The sequence below is a fragment of the Zalophus californianus genome, chromosome 6 (assembly GCF_009762305.2).
Source record: "Zalophus californianus isolate mZalCal1 chromosome 6, mZalCal1.pri.v2, whole genome shotgun sequence".
NCBI lineage: Eukaryota > Metazoa > Chordata > Mammalia > Carnivora > Otariidae > Zalophus > Zalophus californianus.
Genome location: NC_045600.1, coordinates 63505816 through 63523828, shown reverse-complemented (window position 1 = coordinate 63523828; position 18013 = coordinate 63505816). Strand labels below are relative to the sequence as shown.

Sequence of the window (18013 nt, the reverse complement as noted above, 5' to 3'; positions counted from 1 at the left end):
ATGGAGTATGGTATGGTCTTTCCCACTATTCCCTGTACCAGGAGATCCATATCTGTTCTTATGAGTCCTCATGAGTAATCATTCTTCACCTTTGTCATAGTTTTGTCCACCAAGGCATACATTTCCTTCATTCCATTTTGTGTCCACATGACTGCCATACTCCCATCAAATGGGGCTCTTCAGAAATTTGAATAGAATAGGATTAGATGTAGTATTTTATCTGTTTTGTAAAGTCAGATCATGATCAAAGTACAATCGGTATGCTTACCCAAATTTCAGTCCTGCCAAGGAGTAATGCACCCAGATCTATCTAAGCTGGTGAAGCTAGAGATTGCAGGTATGGAAATACCCATTGGTCAGCCTCTGATATATCATCTCTTTGATAATCTAGTCCTTTGTCTCAGTCACTGTATTTTCCATTTCCTTAGTTTTTCTCTTCTAGATGTTTAATTGCATGCTGCTTTAAAGACACTAAAGAAGATCTGGTGTCTCATAGAACCCAGATTACTCATATTTAAGGAATTTCACATAATCAGTGACATAAGAATGTGGTACCCACCTATGGCAATGTTGTTACCATAAATTATATCTTCAGAGGATGCCGTGCATTTTCAGGGAATGCTGTGGATGTTGCAGAGGGATATAAGGCATCGCTGAGGGAATGTGTTAGGAGCACAAGAATGGAAATGTGTCCAAGTATCAGGTGCAAGGAAAAAGAAAAAGAAAGGAAATAAAACCCTTTCATCTAAGCTTCCTTCCCTAAGGAAGAGGTGGGGAAAGAATGGGGAGAGCTTATTACAGAATCCTTTAGCAGCCAGAAATTTCATTGACAATTTTGTTAATGTGCCTGTTTGGCTGCCTTTTCAGAGGCCCATTGTGAATTTCTTAGTTGATATTATTAATGGTTAATAGGTGCACCTGAAAATCAAGCAATATTGTACCATTTGGATAACAGATATATTAAATGGGTCTTTTCTACAGCATCGAGCTTATCAGCTTATCTTTTTCCTAATAATGAATACCTCATCTTTTCCACTTTCCTAATCAAATGCTTCCACATCATCTTGAGGCAGAACCAGACCCAGCTGCATCTATTCTATACTCTTGGCTTCAATTATGTCAAATTATCCAACCTACTCACAGGTCCTTAGGTTCTCTTTTGCTCTGAGACATAGGCCTGATGCACCTCTTCAGAAGCTCATGATTACTAACCATTCAGCACAAGTCTGTTGTAAGTAAACAGAGAATCAGAGAGAGCACTAGGCTAAATTTACAGTTGTAATGAAATCTCTAGAACAGGTTTCTTCCTAAATTGTGGCACTCTCACATTGATCTCAAGTGTTTTTCTTTTCCTTGTCCCTTCTCCCTGAAACATACATGAACCTTATTCCACATGGCATTGCTTCAGAGTTGAGGATTTCTACTGCAGGGGCAAAAAGTACATGTAGCCATATTTTGGCTATAAAATAATAAATATTTAATTTTTCATAGATCTCATAGTGTTTGTATTGACCAAAAGCATTAGGCTTCCCATACTTTGCCATACTTTATTTTTTCTAACCATATACCTGTAGCTGAAAGAGGACAATACAAGAAAGAGTGAACAGCCTGTGGGGAAACTTAATATTGTTTTCTTTCTGTCATATTTGGCTAAAACTTTACTGTCTCTTATGCCTCTAGTCAGATGAAATGGTTTATCATTTTGGAGTCAAAATTTTTTTTTAGTCAAAATTCTTATCTTTATACTTCATGGTCTGCTCTGTCTATCCCTATCTCCTTCATATCCAGTTTCTTTTAATCTGCTTTTTCTTCTCAGCTTTAAGAAGACCCCCTTTCCTCCACTAAGAAAAAGACAGCCCAGATTTAGTACTGAAAATCCAAGATGACTCAGCCTGTACTTTGTTTTCCTAGTAACATGTTTAGTTGCTCTTTGATGCCAGAGACCATTTTTAAACCCCTTAAGTCAGTAATACTCAGTCCAGTGTACAGAACAGGCACAATGCATGGTTTCTAAATGAATGAATGAATGAATGATACCTAATTTCACAATTTTTTGTGGTTTAACCTCTTTCATCCAAATTACATTCTAACTGGGTCTGTAGCATGAACTTCTGTTAAATATTCTTAACACCAAGCTTAGTGCTGTGCATACAGCCATTGCTCAATGAGTGTTCAGTGATAGCAAAATATGTTATATATTTTGGAGCTCTGTCATGGGGAAGCCAACATTTGGTGCACAGTATTTCAAATTTGTGTTCTAATTAGTCAACTGAAGGAATCGATTTTCGCCCTGAAGACTAGCCATTGACTCAACAGATTGGTTACTATGATTACTCTCCACTGGACCTCCTATGGTTGGAATGCCTTCTAACATTCCAGAGGTGGGGAATCTGGAAAACCACCCGTGTTTCTTGAAATACCTAAATGGAAGGCTCCCCCTTCAGAGAGTGCTATTGATCCATTTTGACGGATATCTATTATTTCTGCAAATTTATTGAACAACTTGTGTGTGACATGAGTTGGAGATGAATGTGAAACTGACATTTCTTTAAAATTGCTTATAATTTGGTAGCCAAGTATAGAAATAAAGCAGCATACAGATGATAAATTCTACAGTAGAAACACATGTAAGGAGCAGGGAGAAGGGAGTATGTAACTCCATGTAAAGCAATCGAGAAGGCTTCCTGAAAGAAATGGCTCTGAGTTGGGATTCAGTCATACCAGCAAGTCTTTGGTTTCTGGATGACTGTCATGAGTGAAAAATGCCCCTGATGTGCTTGATGTATTCATTTTTCAAGCAGAGTCACATTGGTAAGAAATAAGCTTTTAAAAATCAGAGATTTAGGAAGCATTTGACTCCTCAGTACAGCACCTCAATCCACCTTGATATTCTCTGGTTTGTGTGATATCTGAGAAACAGATGAATCCAAACCTTGCTCTATTAATGGATTTATATATATGCACATAAGGCTAATATGTTTTGTGCTGCCAATTTTTTTTATCATTTCATAAATAGTCCTATCACTAACATTTTTAAAAAGTGAAGAAAAGAGCTCATATGTGCTGGTAGAAATTCAGTGTATTTTATAGAACACTGCTACTCCTGATATAGCCTATGGGATGTGACTTTTCATAAAAACCTAATGAATTTCTAGATTTGTCAGCTGTTTCCAAACAGATGCACTCTGCTAATCTAATGGAAACATTTTGAGCCCAGATCCCAAATATCAATAGCTTTTAGTATTGCAAATTAGTTTGTCTATTGGGTAAATTGGGCTGTGTGGTTCTTGATAAAAAGTAGCAAGTCATTTTGTATGGATATTTTATGTTTAACTGCCTTGCCAGGGTTTGATGCTCATATTTTTCCTTGCAGAGTTTTAAGTTGAATGTAGACAGTCATTGTGCTCTCAAGGAAGCTGTGGAGGAGGAAGGACACCAACTTCTCGAGCTTATTGCATCTCACAAAGCAGGTAAATCCTCCTGAAATATTGCAAGCCTTTATGTCTCCAGACTATTAAGAATGAAGAAGCATTGCTGTAAATTACTGCATATATTCACTTCCTTATGTATTATTAATATTTACATTATCAGATTGACCTTCAAGATTTATAAATGTTTCATATACTGCATACAATGCTGTGATACTTATAAGATGAAATACTGCCTCCAAATGGTCTGTTCATTTTATTTTGGGCTTGCTGTTCGCCTGAGTTTCAATAGAAATCACATTCCTGAAAACTTCACATTGACATGCTTTTTGATGTAGGTGCTCTGGAAATAACATTAAGATAATGAATGAGAATTGTGCAAATAGTTATAATGCATATGCATTAGGGTACTTATAGATATCATTACAGATATAAGGCAGGCGGTCTAGATATATCCCATTATTTCCCTGACAATTCGCACACATTAACATTTTGCATATTTTTTTGCTGGTCATTGCATTAGCAGAGTTTTGGCCTTAAACCAACACTTACCCAGTATTAATGTATTTATGAGGAACAGATTATAAATAAAAAATAGTTTTGTCATTTGGTTATACTTATCCTGGTAGTAAAAGACCATAAGACAGGATGAATTATAATTTGGCTCTTGCTCTGAGCTTACCACAGCTAAATAAGGAAAGAGCGGCATTAATCGGACATGCTAATGCAAAAGACTGCTGTCTTAATTCTGGCCCATTTACTATATTCCTCATCGAGTTCACTTCACCTATTTCTGTATATCTTTCTGATCACTGTAGAGTCTCCATACAGATACACACAGGGCCTTTTCTGTGAAATGTGAAGCTTTAGTGTTAGTAATTTTTACATATCTTGATTTTTGTTCAACATGCATTTTTTTTTTAGTCAATATACTGAAGCTAAGTCGATTCCCCAAACATGCATCTATGTGGTGATCCCATTTTTTGTGTGTCCTTATGCCTTATGTGAAGGCAAAAATTCCCAGCCCCTCTCCTCGGGGACAAATGCTTATATGGCAGCTGATGATAAGGGTTGTTTAAAATTAAGCTTACTATTTGAAATATTCATCTAATTTACTGGCTAAAAGACAATACTGGGTAAAAAAATGCAGTCAAGTCTGTAACTTGTGCTTTCCCCTCCTTTTGGAGAAGGGCTGAAGGACATGCTGCGGATGATTGCAAGCCAGTGGAAAGAGTTGCAGAGGCAAATCAAACGACAACACAGCTGGATTCTCAGGGCTCTGGATACCATCAAAGCTGAGATTCTGGCTACTGATGTGTCTGTGGAGGGCGAGGAAGGGACTGGAAGCCCCAAGGTAAGTGGCTTGAAGTTTGCCTGATTTCCTCTCATTTCTGCCTTCTTTTGAACTAGGCACCACTGAAGTTTTCTTCCTACCCCTAAGGCTTTTTGTTTCTACTGGGTAAACTTTGTATATCTATTTCTATATCCATCTATCTATCTATATCTATATATCTCTTTGGATATATAGATATATATAGAGAAAAAATAAACAAAATGAAATGGCTTAGTTTAAAACAATAGAAAAAAGCCTACAACTTTCAAGTTTTCCAGGAAGAGGTTTTTTTTTTGTCAAAAGTGGCAAAGTAGGAGGGGTACAATACTTTAGGGGTAGGAGAAAGGGGGACATAAAACATTTAGTAAACAAAACATAAAGCATCTTTAACATGAATAATCAGAATGGTTTTAAATTGTTTTGTTGCAACTATAAATCACTATAATCAGTGCAATCACTCAGCTCTGACATCCATTAGCCGCTTGGTTACAGCAAATTAACAAAGAAGAGAGAAAGTGATTCATTATCTCATTCCTGTTAATGACTATCAGATGCATTGCCTAATTAGGGGATGGTCATTGTAGTGGGAAGAAGGTCATATGCTTTGCTACAAATCTTTTTGCTCTGAGTGTAAGTTCTCCGTAATGGTGCATGCACCGAATACAACAAGTACTTTAAAAATGAGTATTGACATGTTTTGGTTATCTATTTTAGATTTACAAAATAACCCGTAAAGCATATGCAGTTAAACTTTAAATGAAGCACTGATAGAATGCACTGCTGTTCTAAAGGTATCTTTGGACTCATGATGTGGAAAATAATTTTATTAATTTGATATTTTCATGTAATTTCTCTTTCTTTTGTATTTATCCTTTTTTGAAAGTGCATGCAGAAAACCAGTCTCATAATAGACTTAGCATCGAAACACATTGCAATGTGGGGGGAAACAGATTTAAGAGTTCATGGTTTCTATTCCTGGCATGGACAAAGTAATTAAATCATCATCAAGTCACATTTATTCAGCATCCATGTGGATTGGCATTGTGTGAAATGTATACAGAGCAAGTTAAACAAACCCTTTACCTTCTTAGACTCACATTCTTTAGGAGAAACCCTACCTGCGCTGCAATGGTGAGACCATGCAGCCAGGGAAAAGCTCAGAAGATTTGTAGCTTTGGAACCTCAAACAACAACCTTTAACTTATTTGTTGGAAACAGAGAATGGAATGATGAGCTCAGTTCCACTTAAAGAAGGCTCCTCGGAGGAGGTCACATTTCAGGAAATACTCAAAGGAAGGAAGAGCAGGGGCTTGGCACATGAGCACACATTTTAGGAAGTGACGTGACGAAAGGATCAAAGCTGGAACTAATAATATGGAAGGGAGAATGTATTCAGCAGATTTCTCAGGGCAGAAGTAGAGCCCTCTCAAGGAACGGGCTGCAGGGAGAAGTTGTTGGGGCTAATGCTTTGGCTGGGGTGCGGGGCAGTGATGATGTGAAAAGATGCAACTCAAAAGTCTGTTGTGTTCTATTTATTTAACAAAGCATACTGATTGCTTCCTTTTAGAAAGCTATCCTGTATTGGGTGCATTCTACATACCAGATGTGGTTCTAAGCACTTCTGTGGATTCTTTCATGTAATTCTCGCAAAAAACCTATCCAGTGGTCCCATATAATCCCCAGTGGAGAAAATGGAGGCACAGAGAAGTTAAGTAACTTGCCTAAGGTCACACAGGTCCTAAGTAGCAGAACTCAGATTTGAATTTTAGCCCTTTGACCTCAGAGCCCATGTAGGTTGCCACCTGGAGTACTGCCTCTTACTGGTGCTGCTCAGAGCCAGATATGCTGGTGATGAATAATTAGTCTCAGGGCCTGTCTCATGGATCTAGTGGTGAAGTGGGGATACAGACTTAAATCTACTAATAGTGCCTTTATAGATGGTGATGTGCTGTGAAAGAAAAGAAAAGGGAGCAGCCAGAGGTTGGGCTGGGAGAAGTGGTTTAGATTGGGGCATCACGGAGGGCTTCTCTGAGGAGGCAGCATTCTATGAGCAGGCCAGCACAGCTGGAGAGAGAGAGAGAGAGAAAGGAGGGTGTGAGGGAAGCTGGGAGGCCTGTGGTCATACAGGGGAGGGTTTTGTAGTGAGGAGGGAAATGACATCATTGAATGGCAGCATAAAAAGCTGTTCCTGGCTGTGGTGTGGACCCTGGGTGGGTGGAGGTGGGGTAAGTGGGAGTCAGGGTGGGGAGGTGCCAATGAGGAACTGCAGAGATGGAGCAGTCACCTAAATTAATAAAAGACTGAGGCTAAAAATGAGTAGCTCTCTTCACCAGGGCCAGTTTGAATTTGGTGCTTTGAAATCAGCTCATTTTGTGAGTGGGGGGTTAATATTGAGAAGGGAGTAAGGAAGTAACCAGATGAAGAGAAAGTATTATCCACGGAGAGACAGTATCAGCATTTCTCAAAAAGAGGAGCACCTACCCAGGCCCAGCCTTGAGAGATCAGAACCTCCTGGCTGGGGCCCCAGAATCTGCATTCCACCAGCTCCCAGAGAACCACTGTCATATAGTCTCTAAGAAGGCCTTTTTCCTGCAGGACTATGCAATTCTCATACAACCAGGGTGCTCACACAACATGAAAGAAAGTCTGTCGCATTGTTGCTTATAATAGCAAACAATTGATATCAACCAAAATGTTTAAAACAGGGACTGTTTAATTAAATCATGCTTCATCTTATCCTAATGAAACATTATACAGCCATTTAAAATAACGTTTTAGGAGAGAATTTTAGAACATTGGGACAGTCCTATAATATGCAATTAGATATTTTTACATACCTCTGAATTTTCCAAATCTCTACAAATTTTAATCAGAAAAATACAGAATATATATAAAATATAAGAATTAAAAAGTGATTTAAATGGTAAAATGGGTGACAATCATCTGTGGGGACTTGAGATATAAATTTAAAGGTCGGAAGGAAGAATAAATACATCTGGTTCTTAATGATTTGGGTGCCTCGCTTCTAAAGAAACAATGACAAAAACCTCTCTGTTTGAATCATCCCCTAAGTAAAAGTGTCTTCCTCGAGTCTCATCAGTTTACAGAGAATAACCTAAGTGTTTTTCATTAATACTATTTCTATGTCAAGCATTCTGTGTTACGCTGTGTGCGCAAAGTCATACACCTACAAACAGCTCCTGGAGAGGCTTCTGTAGGTTTTGGCAGCCGTGGAAGCTGAGGGAGGTGCAGAGAGTTTGACTCTGACCTGGCAGAGCCAGCAAAACCGCAGGCCTTCTACCTTTCAGCTAGCTCTCTCTTCCCCAGTCTGGGCTGGATTTTCTCTGGACACATGAACTCCTCCGTAGTCAAGGGTGAAGGTGAAATCCATTTAAGACAAAGGTAATATATTTCTCATTTAAGCTTAGGGAACTATGGAGAAATCGGTATGATTATTCTTTGTATCTGTTTAATATCTATGACCTGCCTGCCTTCGCCTGTGGGGCAAACACAAAGGATATCAGGGAAGGCTCAGACTCAGACTGACGTCAGACTGCCGGAGTTCAACTCCAGGCGCTCACTAGCTGTGTGTCCTTGGGAGAACAACGTCACCTCTCTGTGTCTCAGCTTCCTCATTGTAAAATGGAGGCAGTGATAATATCCCCTGCAAAAGGACTGGGGTACAGATTAAAGAGCTGTCATATCTAAAGTGCTTAAAACAGTGCCTGGCACATGAGAAATCCTAGATAAGGGTATATGTACAGGTTTTCATTTCTGGTGATGAAGACAGTAAACAAATAATTATAATAGAGTCTGATAGATACTCTACTTAAGATAGGTATGCAGCACTGTGAGTACACAGAGAAGGAAATAATGAACCCTGTTTGGGGGTATCAAAAGAAAGATTTACAGGGGAGTTGATGTTTTAAATGAGGGGTGGGAAGGATTTTTGCCAGCATGAAACATGGGCAGAGACCTCGAGGTGTAAAAGGTGTGGCGTGGCTGGAACATGGTATCTTATTGTGGACAAGTGTTAGGCTGGCTTGCCACAGTCTGCACCAAGGCTCACGATGTGACCAAAATAATAATAATAATAATAATAATAATAATAACCCTTAACAATCAGTGATTTGAGAAATAATTCTTCATATATCTGTAACTGACACTATCCAAACCAGAGGGAGAGCCCTATACAGACTATATACCTACTATGTACTCTTTAAAAAGAAACTTTTCTTGCCGTATTGCATGAAATAGAGCAAGCTTAAATAGGTTACCCTGAAGTTGTCCAAGACTAAAAGCTTGGATTCGACTTGTTATCTATCATGTCAGTTCTCTTTCCATGACGTGACCTTGCATAGGTCATGTACAAATTGTGCCATGAAATGCATCTCCAAGCATAGCAGTTATGATCATCTATTTCATCTTAGACCTGAAAGGAACTAAAATTAAAACATAATAAAAAAAATAACTCTAGAATTCATCTTAAGTTTACTTCAGAAGCTACTGAGAACTTGAGAAGCATAATAGAAAATCTAAAGAATATATCTAGGGGGTATTTTTCTTTTTTACCTTGTTTGAGAGACTGTAGAAAAGGACTTGGTCTTAGAAATCTTGTAAAGAAGGATAGGAGGAAATTCAAAGACTCTGGGAAACTTCTCCCCCAGGACTCGGCAGCATACCTTATTTGTTGTATTTCATTTTTTAAAAAAGTGTTTTCCCAGGACCGTGAGATCTTTTATACATGGAAATAGAGAACAGAATTCACCAGTTCTAGAAATAGAGCTTCAGCACTCACTTCCAAGAATTGAAAATATGCTTGTAATTATGTATTTTATTTTAAGATAGATTGGTTAAAGTTTATCAGCTAAAACTAGGCTTTCAGTATGTTAAATTTTTGAATGGTATATAGCTGGAGGGATTTCAAAACATTAAACATCCCACACCTAAGAAAGGCTGCATCCCCCCCTTTTTTTTGACCTTTCAAGGCAAAAAACAAAAATTGTGAAAGCAAGAAAGCATTCTTAAACTTTGCACATTGCCTCCTTTAAGATATTCTTAGTCTCTGTTTCTTTACTTTTCACCTATTCAGCCATCATTAACAGCTGTCTTAGAATCAAGGCCAGGATGTCCCAAATGTGATATCTCAAACTTTGCATCACAGTGGTTCCTTTGTCCTCTTTAAAGAAACAGATGAGTTTCTCGGGGCACCTTGGTGGCTCAGTCGGTTAAGCATCCGACTCCTGATTTCGGCTTGGGTCGTGATTTCAGCCTCCTGAGACTGAGCTCAGTGTTGGTTCCATGCTCAGCAGGGAATCTGTTTGAGATTCTCTCCCTCGCCACCCTCCCCCAAAGCTTTCTCTTTCTCTCTCTGTCAAATAAATAAATAAATCTTAAAAAAAAAAGAAACATAAATTTCCAGCACAAAGAATATATGAAGATTTTATCGTAAATTCAGAAAGCTTTACAGCTACCAGAAGGGTGACCTACCCTGGGTTCCATCGAACATCTTCATTTCCTTAGTGAAAGGAGACAGAGGGTTGGGTGCTTTGAACTCCAGGGTTGTGCTTATTTATCTGCCTTCTTTGAGGTTCTTAGATTGACATCTTAGATTGTCATCCCTTTGGAAATGGATCTCAGACTATGAAGGTCATCAATGTTATCTGTTCAACAATAGCAGTTAGAGCAAGCTTAAGAACATATCTTAAATACGTTTGCTCAGCCCTACAAATGACAGTTTTAGATAGTGGCTAAGAAGGGACATACGTGTGGCCTCTGACCTGGTTATGTCGCAGACTACCTGGACTTTATTCAGCCCTCTAGGGAGGGCAAGTCCAATATTAGCACACATTTTTTGTGTATCAGACACCTGAGTGTTAACCTGGTATTATGTTAATAAATTATGGGTAACTTTCTGTGGTGTCTGGGTGGCTCAGTTGGTTAAGTATCTGCCTTTGGGTCAGGTCATGATCGCAGGGTCCTGAGATCAAGCCCCACGTTGGGCTCCCTGATCAGTGGGGAGCCTGCTTCTCCCTCTGCCTCTGCTGCTCCCCCTCACCCCACTGCTTGTGCTCTCTCTCTCTCTCTCCCAAATAAATAAATAAATAAATAAATAAAATATTTAAAAATAATTAATTATGGGTAACTTTCTTTAACTGAAGCAGGGAGGAAGAAGCTGATTTGGAGAGTATTTTCTCTGTATTCTGTAGTGCCTCTTGGGTAATACTGCAGCTGGATATTATTATCCTGGAATGGAATTTGATCCTGATGCTTCCAAGGCACTGTCTTTGTATTCTTCCCTTTTCTGGCTCAAAAGCTTATGTAGGTAACATGTTCCTTAATACAAGATCTTCAGAAACAACATTGAAGTAATGAATGGGAATTGCATTTATGTGTTGGTAGTCCCATATACATGGATGCATGCATGTAGAATTACTTGAGAGACTTAACTGCCTTCCTCATGCAAAAAGGAGCACAGCTGTATGTGTCAAAAGGAACCAGAAATGATGTGGTCAGATTAAATTGTGCCTGAAGTGGTAGAGAGAAAGACAACAGGCAAAGGCTTGGCCATTATTTATTGAGTGCTGACAGAACTCTGCCCAGTGCCGGGCCAGGCATGAGGGAAGACATGCTCAGTGGGTCTTATCATCTCAGTGTAAGCACGCAATCTAACATCTTGTCTAATGTAAATTGGGCTATCTCAGATCTAGAATAATAGATCACCCAAGATTCCGATCATCTTAATTAGGATGTTGGCAGATTGAAATGGAATGTGGTTCTTGATGCAAGCAAATGAGTAGTCAATGCATTACCAATTCCATTGCTTTCATGCCGAATTCTTCCTCAAAGCCAGTATCTGATCCAGTTCCTTTTCTGCTCAATTATATAAACATAGTCCTGATATGCAGTACCTAGGGAGAGCCCTTTCTTCAACTGTGGATTCTTCAGTGGTGCTTTTTTTGTTATCAGAAGGGCAACTTTTCTTCAAAAGTGTTTTTGAAAGACAGAAACAAAAGTGAGTTATTTCTTTGAAGATCAGTTGTAGGTACTAAATTTATGATAGAATCGAATAAAAGATAGTTCCTCTAATCTTCTTGAGGCACTTAAATTTGCATATTATCAGATGTATGGGTGGAACCAAGATGAGGAATTTTTTTATGATCTGCCACTCTAATGAGGTGACTGAAAAAATGATTTGAGATGATAAAAATATATAGTAAGTCAAAGGACAGCTAATGGGCATCACTGTCATGGTCTATATGATATGTAAGACCACAGCTTATCTTAATTTTTTACACTATATCTCCATTGCTGGTGGTGGCCTTGAGGGTAGAAGTGTTTGGCTCAGCAAAAATCGGAGTGAAATTCTTCGGTGTCTCTAGTCAACAGAGACAAATGTCATTGACGTGAGGAGGTAGTCTTTTTTTTTTCCCCCTATTTAGTCAAGGAGGTACCTAATCTCAGAATCTATAGTACCTAGAGTTGCAAAGATGCATGGGATTGTATACAAAGTTACATTCAATGTAAAGCAGCCCTCTTGTATGGGCAGAACTCACATTTCCTAACTCAGCCTTATTGATTTTAAAGATAATATATAATAAATACATTAAGAGAGACTTTTTGATCCATAGTGGAGGTCAACATTTAAAAAAAAATCCGTAAGTATTTAAGCGCAAATCGGAAGGCAAGATACAGAATTGCTTCTAAAAACACTTTAAATTAATAAGTAAATTCTTTGAAGGTGTGGAACAATTACCTCAGTGTGTGATTTACCTTTTTTCCCAGAATGTGTTGTTTCTGGCAGGGGAGCGGTCTGAGCTGAGAGCCCTGCTAACGGGATTACTCTGCTCTGGCTCTTGTGTTTATTGAGTCACCTAGGACTTCTTTATAAAACAGCAGCTTTCAAATGTACACACACCTGCACTCGCCACCCTGAATCCTCCAAACGTTTGTTTAACTGTTCTCACACTGAGAGTATCTCTCCCATCCAGTGAGGTCAAAAAGCACCGAGATGTCCACATGCTGCTTTTTTCTTCTCCTTGGAAATCTGCTGGAGTGTAGCCATCTGTGTGGTGCCGGTGCTAACAGAAATGGAGATCTTTTCTCGGTAACAAATGTAGTGCTCTTTGCCACCAGGACTCACAGAACATTCCCCGTCTTACCTCCCACTGTGCCTAAATGAGGGTTAATGTTTCTCAGGAAACGTTAACTAGATTGGAGGTCCTGCTGGGCTGGAGCCCAGGGAGCCATCTTACGGCAGCTTCTAAGCCGTTTTTGCACAAGGTTGGGGCGGTGGCTTCCCATCTTTCTAGTTAGTTTGCAGAGGCCAACACTTGTTTAGTATTGCCCCCTGCAGGGTGAAGCCAGGCCCTGGATCTTGCTGAGTGAATAACAGGAGAGAGAAAAAGGAAAGCCTAAAGCAAGAGACCAAGACAAAGGAAAAGAGAGGGGAGAAAAGGAAAAAGAAGGAATAGAAAGAGAAAGATAAAAGAAGGAAGTATGTGTCCAGTGAAATATAGTAGAAGATAACTGCCCAAGTCTGTTTCTTGGACATTTATGCTTGCATGCCTGTGTCCCTGTCTCTGTTTCTCTCATTCTGTCCTTTCTCTAACTCTGGAAATCAAAGTCAGAAAAGCTTTCTTTACTTTTGACATCTTAGATGTTATTGTATAGACGTGTGTGTGTGTGTGTGTGTGTGTGTGTGTGTGTATAACAGACTCTTTTAATGGGGTTAACACTTAGAGTGGGCTTACTATGCTCTAGGTTTGTGTCAAGCCTTTTACCTGGATAGCCTCATTTATTCTTCCCAACAGAACTAGCATTTGTTACTCCTAGAATCATTTTCACTTTACTGATGGGAGAACTTAGGCTCCAAACATATATAAGATACTCAGTCTTATTCATTCTTTTTAAAAACCTTACATGGCAGGGTAAAGGCCAAACCCCTTACCCTGTCATTTGACTCCACCTGCCTAGTGAAGATTTATGCTACTGTTTCATTTCATAAATCTTCTAGTTAGTTCACCATCTTCCAAATGCATTTTCCCCTTTCTTTTCTTTTCTTCTTTTTACCCAGGGCTTTTCCTATTCTCTATATCTATACTGCTCTTATCCATCCTTAAAATCAATAAATATTGAATATGTAACTACACTGTGATGTCATAGCTCTGGACAGGACACTGTACCTCTCCTTACTCACTGCCCATCAGTGGAGACAGATTTGCACATATGTAATTCTAAATTAAGGCAGGCTGTGTGATAAATCCTATAATAAGGCACATAGAGACAGCGAATTTGGGGGAGGGGACACTAGTTCAATCTGATGGGGTCTGGGAAGGCTCTGCCCACCCCTAAGAGAAAATGGATTTTGTGAAGCCCTCTAATATTCTGATAAATTGTTAGTAGGAAGATATTAGAGGGAGAGCATTCCAGACAGAGGAACTAACATGGTCAAAAGTACGGAAAAGGGAATATATGAGGGACATCTAGAGAGTGGTGAACAGTGAATAGTTTGGCTCTTTCAAGCATAGGGTGTCTATGTGTTTACGGGAAGGAATGAAGATGTAGTGGGAAATAAAGCCTGGTAAGTTTTGAGCTATATATATATATATGTAATGGAGAACTTTGAATATCAGCTGAAGACTTTGTATTTTACTAGTGTGCCATGAGTGTTTTTAATGATTGGATTTAGCCACAGAAAACAGATGGCAAAAGTAGGATGAGAGAGAAAGGACTGAATTAGGAATCTACTACAATAACTAGAGGCAGCTGAAGTAAAGCAATGGCTGTGATAATATAAAGAAAAAATAGAAGTGATATTATAGAAGAAGAAATATTAGGATTTGGTATCTGGAGAATGGGGGGCTGCTGAGGGAAGAGTTAATGGTGACTCAAAGGAATTGAGCATGAGCAGTTAGGAGAATCATGTTAGTGTTTATGGAGGTTGGGCACATTTTGATAAGGAGCAGTTTTGAAAGCTAAGTATAATGGCCTTGGTATCCAATTAATAAGAATATCTGGGTGTATAACTTGGGCACAGGTATTTTTGTAACTTCTGCAGGTGATTCCAAGGTGCAAAAAACACAACAATGATTTAGAAATAGGAGAAGCCTGAAAATCATCTATATATTATGTGCAATATTCAGTCAAAAATGCGAGCCTGAAGCTTGGAGTAGGGGTTCAATGCTAAGGACAGAACTTTGGCAGTCAAAATAGAAATAATAGCTGTAGCCTTGGAAGTTGATAGTGACAAGAAAGGACTATTGTATGAGAATGAAGGAGAAATATGATAGAACCTTGAGGAATGTCTGGAATAACTGAGAGCAAGGATGCCATATTAAAACTGGGGATTAAGTGGAAATCTACAAGCTCAACAGTGAAACTTCCAGAATGCTGGCAGCCAGATGAGAGTAAGGATGTAGGTCAAAGGGACTTTTTTTTTATTAATTTATTTATTTTTTTGTTATGTTATGTTAATCTCCATACATTACATCATTAGTTTTTAATGTAGTGTTCCATGATTCATTGTTTGTGTATAACACCCAGTGCTCCATGCAGTACGTGCCCTCTTTAATACCCATCACCAGGCTAACCCATCTCCCCACCCTCCCCTCTAGAACCCTCAGTTTGTTTCTCAGAGTCCAGAGTCTTTCATGGTTCATCTCCCCCTCTGATTTTACCCCCTTCATTCTTCCCTTCCTGCTATCTTCTTTTTTTTTTTAGCATATAATGTATTATTTGTTTCAAAGGTACAGGTCTGTGATTCATTAGTCTTACACAATTCACAGCACTCACCATAGCACATACCTTCCCCAAAGTCTATCACCCAGCCACCCCATCCCTCCCACCCCCCACCACTCCAGCAACCCTCAGTTTGTTTCCTGAGATTAAGAATTCCTCATATCAGTGAGATCATATGATACATGTCTTTCTCTGATTGACTTATTTCGCTCAGCATAATACCCTCTAGTTCCATCCACATTGTTGCAAATGGCAAGATTTCATTCCTTTTGATGGCTGCATAATATTCCATTGTATATATATATACCACTTCTTCTTTATCCATTCATCTGTTGATGGACATCTTGTTGGCTCTTTCCATAGTTTAGCTCTTGTGGACATTGCTGCTATAAACATTGGGGTGCATGTACCCCTTTGGACCCCTACATTTGTATCTCTGGGGTAAATACCCAGTAGTGCAATTGCTGGGTCGTATGGTAGCTCTATTTTCAACTGTTTGAGGAACCTCCATACTGTTTTCCAGAGTGGCTACATCAGCTTGCATTCCCACCAACAGTGTAGGAGGGTTCCCCTTTCTCCACATCCCTGCCAACATCTCTCATTTCCTGACTTGTTAATTTTAACCATTCTGACTGGTGTGAGGTGGTATCTCATTGAGGTTTTGATTTGGATTTCCCTGAGGCCAAGCGATGTTGAGAACTTTTTCATGTGTCTGTTGGCCATTTGGATGTCTTCTTTGCAAAAATGTCTGTTCATGTCTTCTGCCCATTTCTTGATTGGATCATTTGTTGTTTGGGCGTTGAGTTTGATAAGTTGTTTATAGATTTTGGATACCAGCCCTTTATCTGATATGTCATTTGCAAATATCTTCTCCCATTCTGTCAGTTGTCTTTTGGTTTTGTGGACTGTTTCTTTTGCTGTGCAAAAGCTTTTTATCTTGATGAAGTCCCAGTAGTTCATTTTTGCCCTTGCTTCCCTTGCCTTTGGGGATGTTGCTAGGAAGAAGCTGCTTTAGCTGAGGTCGAAGAGATTGCTGCTTGTGTTCTCCTTTAGGATTTTGATGGACTCCTGTCTCATGTTTAGGTCTTTGAACCATTTGGAGTCTATTTTTGTGTGTGGTGTAAGGAGAGGGTCCAGTTTCATTCTTCTGCATGTGGCTGTCCAATTTTCCCAACACCATTTGTTGAAGAGACTGTCGTTTTTCCATTGGACATTCTTTCCTGCTTTGTCGAAGATGAGTTGACCATAGAGTTGAGGGTCCATTTCTGGGCTCTCTATTCTGTTCCATTGATCTATATGTCTGTTTTTGTGCCAGTACCATACTGTCTTGATGATGACAGCTTTGTAATAGAGCTTCAAGTCCGGAATTGCGATGCCACCAGCTTTGCTTTTCTTTTTCAACATTCCTCTGGCTATTCAGGGACTTTTCTGGTTCCATACAAATTTTAGGATTATTTGTTCCATTTCTTTGAAAAAAGTGGATGGTATTTTGATGGGGATTGCATTGAATGTGTAGATTGCTCTAGGTAGCATTGACATCTTCACAATATTTGTTCTTCCAATCCATGAGCATGGAACATTTTTCCATTTCTTTGTGTCTTCTTCAATTTCTTTCATGAGTATTTTATAGTTTTCTGAGTACAGATTCTTTGCCTCTTTGGTTAGATTTATTCCTAGGTATCTTATGGGTTTGGGTGCACTTGTAAATGGGATGAACTCTTTAATTTCTCTTTCTTCTATCTTGTTGGTGGATAGGAATGCCACTGATTTCTGTGCATTGATTTTATATCCTGCCACTTTACTGAATTCCTGTATGAGTTCTAGCAGTTTTGGGGTGGAGTCTTTTGGGTTTTCCACATAAAGTATCATATCATCTGCAAAGAGTGAGAGTTTGACTTCTTTTTTGCCGATTCAGGTGCCTTTGATTTCTTTTTGTTGTCTGATTGCTGTGGCTAGGACTTCTAATACTATGTTGAATAGCAGTGGTGATAGTGGACATCCCTGCCATGTTCCTGACCTTAGGGGGAAAGCTCTCAGTTTTTCCCCATTGAGAATGATATTCACTATGGGTTTTTCATAGATGGCCTTTATGATATTGAGGTATGTACCCTCTATCCCTATACTCTGAAGAATTTTGATCAAGAAAGGATGCTGTACTTTGTCAAATGCTTTTTCTGCATCTATTGAGAGGATCATATGATTCTTGTTCTTTCCTTTATTAATGTATTGTATCACATTGATTGATTTGTGGATGTTGAACCAGCCTTGCAGCCCAGGGATAAATCCCACTTGGTCATGGTGAATAATCCTTTTAATGTACTGTTGGATCCTACTGGCTAGTATTTTGGTGAGAATTTTTGCATCTCTGTTCATCAAGGATATTGGTCTGTAATTCTCCTTTTTGATGGGGTCTTTGTCTGGTTTGGGGATCAAGGTAATGATGGCCTCATAAAATGAGTTTGGAAGTTTTCCTTCCATTTCTATTTTTTGGAACAGTTTCTGAAGAATAGGT

The 18013-nt window shown here is 39.0% G+C and overlaps 1 protein-coding gene across 5 annotated transcripts in view; it reads left to right on the top strand.

The window, feature by feature from the left end:
* Positions 1-18013, top strand: part of AKAP6 (A-kinase anchoring protein 6) — a 503914-nt gene that overhangs the window by 266280 nt on the left and 219621 nt on the right. For 4 of the 5 annotated variants that reach the window (XM_027570975.2, XM_027570977.2, XM_027570978.2 and 1 more), the window contains 2 exons: positions 3374-3470; positions 4616-4782. In XM_027570975.2, coding sequence (XP_027426776.1) covers positions 3374-3470; positions 4616-4782 — 264 coding nt within the window. The remainder of the gene's footprint in view (positions 1-3373; positions 3471-4615; positions 4783-18013) is intronic. The other variant, XM_027570980.2, reaches the window with a different exon arrangement.